The sequence below is a fragment of the Etheostoma spectabile genome, unplaced genomic scaffold (genome assembly GCF_008692095.1).
Source record: "Etheostoma spectabile isolate EspeVRDwgs_2016 unplaced genomic scaffold, UIUC_Espe_1.0 scaffold272, whole genome shotgun sequence".
Classification (NCBI taxonomy): Eukaryota; Metazoa; Chordata; class Actinopteri; order Perciformes; family Percidae; genus Etheostoma; species Etheostoma spectabile.
The window spans coordinates 52,139-55,495 of NW_022605576.1; the positions used below are offsets into that span (position 1 = coordinate 52,139).

At 42.5% G+C, this 3,357-nt stretch overlaps 1 protein-coding gene across 3 annotated transcripts in view; it reads right to left on the minus strand.

The window, feature by feature from the left end:
* The window catches only part of LOC116685855 (polypyrimidine tract-binding protein 2), a 13,920-nt gene extending 11,643 nt beyond the window's left edge, over positions 1-2,277 (minus strand). For 2 of the 3 annotated variants that reach the window (XM_032510814.1, XM_032510813.1), the window contains exons 1-2: positions 2,101-2,277; positions 640-667 (exon numbers count right to left, since the gene is read on the minus strand). In XM_032510814.1, coding sequence (XP_032366705.1) covers positions 640-667; positions 2,101-2,108 — 36 coding nt within the window. In that variant the 5' untranslated portion in view covers positions 2,109-2,277. The remainder of the gene's footprint in view (positions 1-639; positions 668-2,100) is intronic. The other variant, XM_032510815.1, reaches the window with a different exon arrangement.
* Positions 2,278-3,357: the final 1,080 nt, after the last annotated feature.

Below are 3,357 nucleotides of genomic sequence, written 5' to 3' on the forward strand. Positions count from 1 at the left end.
AGAGCTATTTATGTCATCTTTTAAAACAACTGGTAACTGAGTTGAGAAACGCCATGAAGAGAGCTGATGCTAGCTGGTTCAACTAACATTACATGTGTTGCCACAGGCGTTGCCACAGATCTGATATGTGGCTCTTGCATGCCATCAATCATTCTCACATTAACCACTTCAGCCTGAGCACAAAGGGCTACACTGCAGCCACCCAACAAGTCTAACAACACCCAGCAGTCATAAATAGGTCTATATACTTTTGGTCTATGACCCTTGGAAATCAACAATGAACAAAAAGTTCCCCCACTGACTTGCATTTGTGAATTGGTCTGGCGATGTCAGGCTAGAGGTATGTAGAAATATTTAAAAGACAAGCAGAAAATTCTGTTTCCCGACATCCATCTCTATCTAATCTCGAGCAGTTTGTCTTTTGCTGTGTTTCGGCCTCATGTGTAATGTGTGTAACAACGAAAGGGGAAAAATGTCATTTCTCCTTGCGGGATTATTCAAGTATGTCTTCTTCTTGTTCAACAGCAGCAGCATATAAATTATGCATGTTCCTTGTTAATGCAGCAAAAAACACATACAAGGCAGGCTCACATGACGTGTGTAGTGAACACTAAGCAAATATTAAAGCAGAAAACCTACCTTCACTCCAACTGCAACATCGCTGATTCTGAAAGAAAAAAATACTGTCAAAATGAAGGAAAACAATATAGAAAAACCAGACTGGCAGATACAGAACTTGTTACAGGTCTATAACCAAGTCTAAATTGCTGGCTGTTCTAGTGTTGTAGTACTGGAGACCGGTATTGGTCTCATCTCGGAATCAAGCACATTTTTACTCTGTCTTGTCCTGGTCTCAGATGAGGAGGACTGGGGATTTTATTTCAAGACCATAACTAAAGGGATATCACTAATCCACCCGTGTATCGTCTGATTTATGGTTAACATCATTACTGGATCTAAAACTGCCTGTTGGGACTATTAGCTAGTTGTGAATATACTGTATTTTTCTGTTATTTGGTCTTGTCTCCAGCTCAAACCCTCAAAGTCTCGGTACACTATGTTCTTAGTAATGACTAGTCTCTGTTTAGGTGGTCTTGACTAAAACACTAGTATGTTCTGAGGCATCACATGTTTAACAAATTGCAATGTAGTGGGGCATCTTGTTAACAGATCTTTGTTCCAGTAAGCCATAGAAATGTCATAAACTAACACCATTTCCTTCAGTCCACCTACAAGCCCAACACCGTTACTCCCACTGCGACCAAAGCTGTGCAGTTATGTGTTGTTTGCAGATTTAAAACCTACGGATGCATTCCCAGGCCTGCATTGTGAAGAGAGGCTGCCTCCTGATACCAGTGCCTGTTAGTTCACATTATCCGCATTCTGTTTGAGTATATACCTAGATGTCTGTATGAGGACATCAACACGATCTGGCCAAATGCTGTCCCAACTACCAGTTTCCCAAAGGGGCTCATCAACGATTCGTTACATCTTCAAGTGTGGAGGTCAGGCTCCATGCACGGCGGGCCACCCCCGGACTCTGACCGACACACCCGACTACACTTCATGTAACCTCGGATGGAACAAACACTTTATAGAAAGTGCAACGACAACACTGCTGCAGTCACACATCTCAACGCTGGTAATCCGTTAGCTCCTAGCAGCTTTGATACATCATACAAGTGTCTGTGCTCTTATTGATTTAAAAGCAGCACGCAGTGACACCGTCAGCTAAGACAGTTAGCTTCAACACAAAGGACCGACGTTACTGTAACGTCACATTAGTTAGCATGGCGGTAGCTAAACTCCACTAGCTGCTGCAGAATGCTAACGCTAATGTGGAGGACTAGCATTATTAACACGTCAACCTGAGCAGGTTTATCAAAGAGGTAGCAGAGCAGCCGATGTAATAAAGCTAAGTTATCAAGGCATGCTAACACGAGACACTTCCTTAATGGCAGAGAGCGCGTGGCTATGGAAACCCGTTAACAGCAGCAGCACGCAACTCCTCCTCGGCTTCTCCTAAACATGGCGCATTAAATAACAGACTCGTGTAGCACATCAATAGAAGTCAAACGACATGTAGTGATGACACATTACCCGTCCATGTCTGCAGGTATTTCTCGTCCTTTCGTCCTGTTGTCTTTCCAGCTTCCACCAACACTGCGCACGCACACATACACACGGGAGTAAAATGGAGGCAAATAGCAAGACGATGCAATGGCGGAAATGGGCGGAAAGTGTCGAAGCTGTTGAGCGCGCTGCCTTCAGCTACAATGACCCAAAACACACGACCTGGGCCAGCTGATGATGACGATTCTGTAACACTTTTATTCTGACAGGGAGAGAAAATCAAACTGCTGTCAAAAACAAGCCTACAACAAATTGTCGTAAACAAAAGCATGGATTTCGACAATTAGATGTTTTTGTCCCACAGAAAACAAGGGGAGAGAACCTGAACAACCCAGGTGGAGCCAGATGTTGCAAACATTGGGGGTCAGCCCAAAACTGGGGGGTCCAGGGGGCATACTTCCTCAGGGGAATCCTTTACCATTTACAGCAGCTATATGCACTAGTTCCCAAGCCATTTTCACAATTATGTACACTATCGGTCAAAAGTTTGGGGTCACTTAGAAATTTCCATTGCACTCCATTATAGACAGAATACCAGCTGAGATCAGTTGCCTTGTTTTTTTAACCAGGGCAGCAGTTTTCAGATTACATTATGTGCTGACATAATTGCAAATAGGTTTGCCAGTGTTTTTCTAGTTAGTTTTTTAAAATGATATCAGATTAGTAAACATAATGTGCCTTTGGATGATTGAATGAATGGTTGGTGATAATCCATCTTAAAACATGATCATGATATTTGCCAAGGTAAATAATAAATGTTTACTATTTTATGTATGTCAGTCCGGTTCTCTCTCTCTCTCTCTCTCTCTCTCTCTCTCTCTCTCTCTCTCTCTCTCTCTCTCTCTTCTAGCTCTGGGTTTGGGCTCCACCTGCTCCTCTGCTGAATGCCCCACTGTGTTCCCCAGCTCAGATCTGACTGTAGTTATGTTTCCATCCACTTTTCAATGGAATTATCTGAAGTTTGCTAAAAACATTCATGTAAATAAAGCCGGTGAAAGTGTGTTTCCATGAAATGGCTTTAAAGCCAATAAAACCCTGTCGTTATGACGCCATGCTGTTTTGCTATTGAATTGATTTGAGACATTTTAAGGTGTTTCCATTCTTTCTCACATTGAATCGCACAAAATTTAAGCCAACATTTGCAAATAAAGTTTGCTAGCTGAAATGGATCGCGCCGTCTACCAACAAATGACTAATATTGCACAAGTTGTAATAGTGCTTATG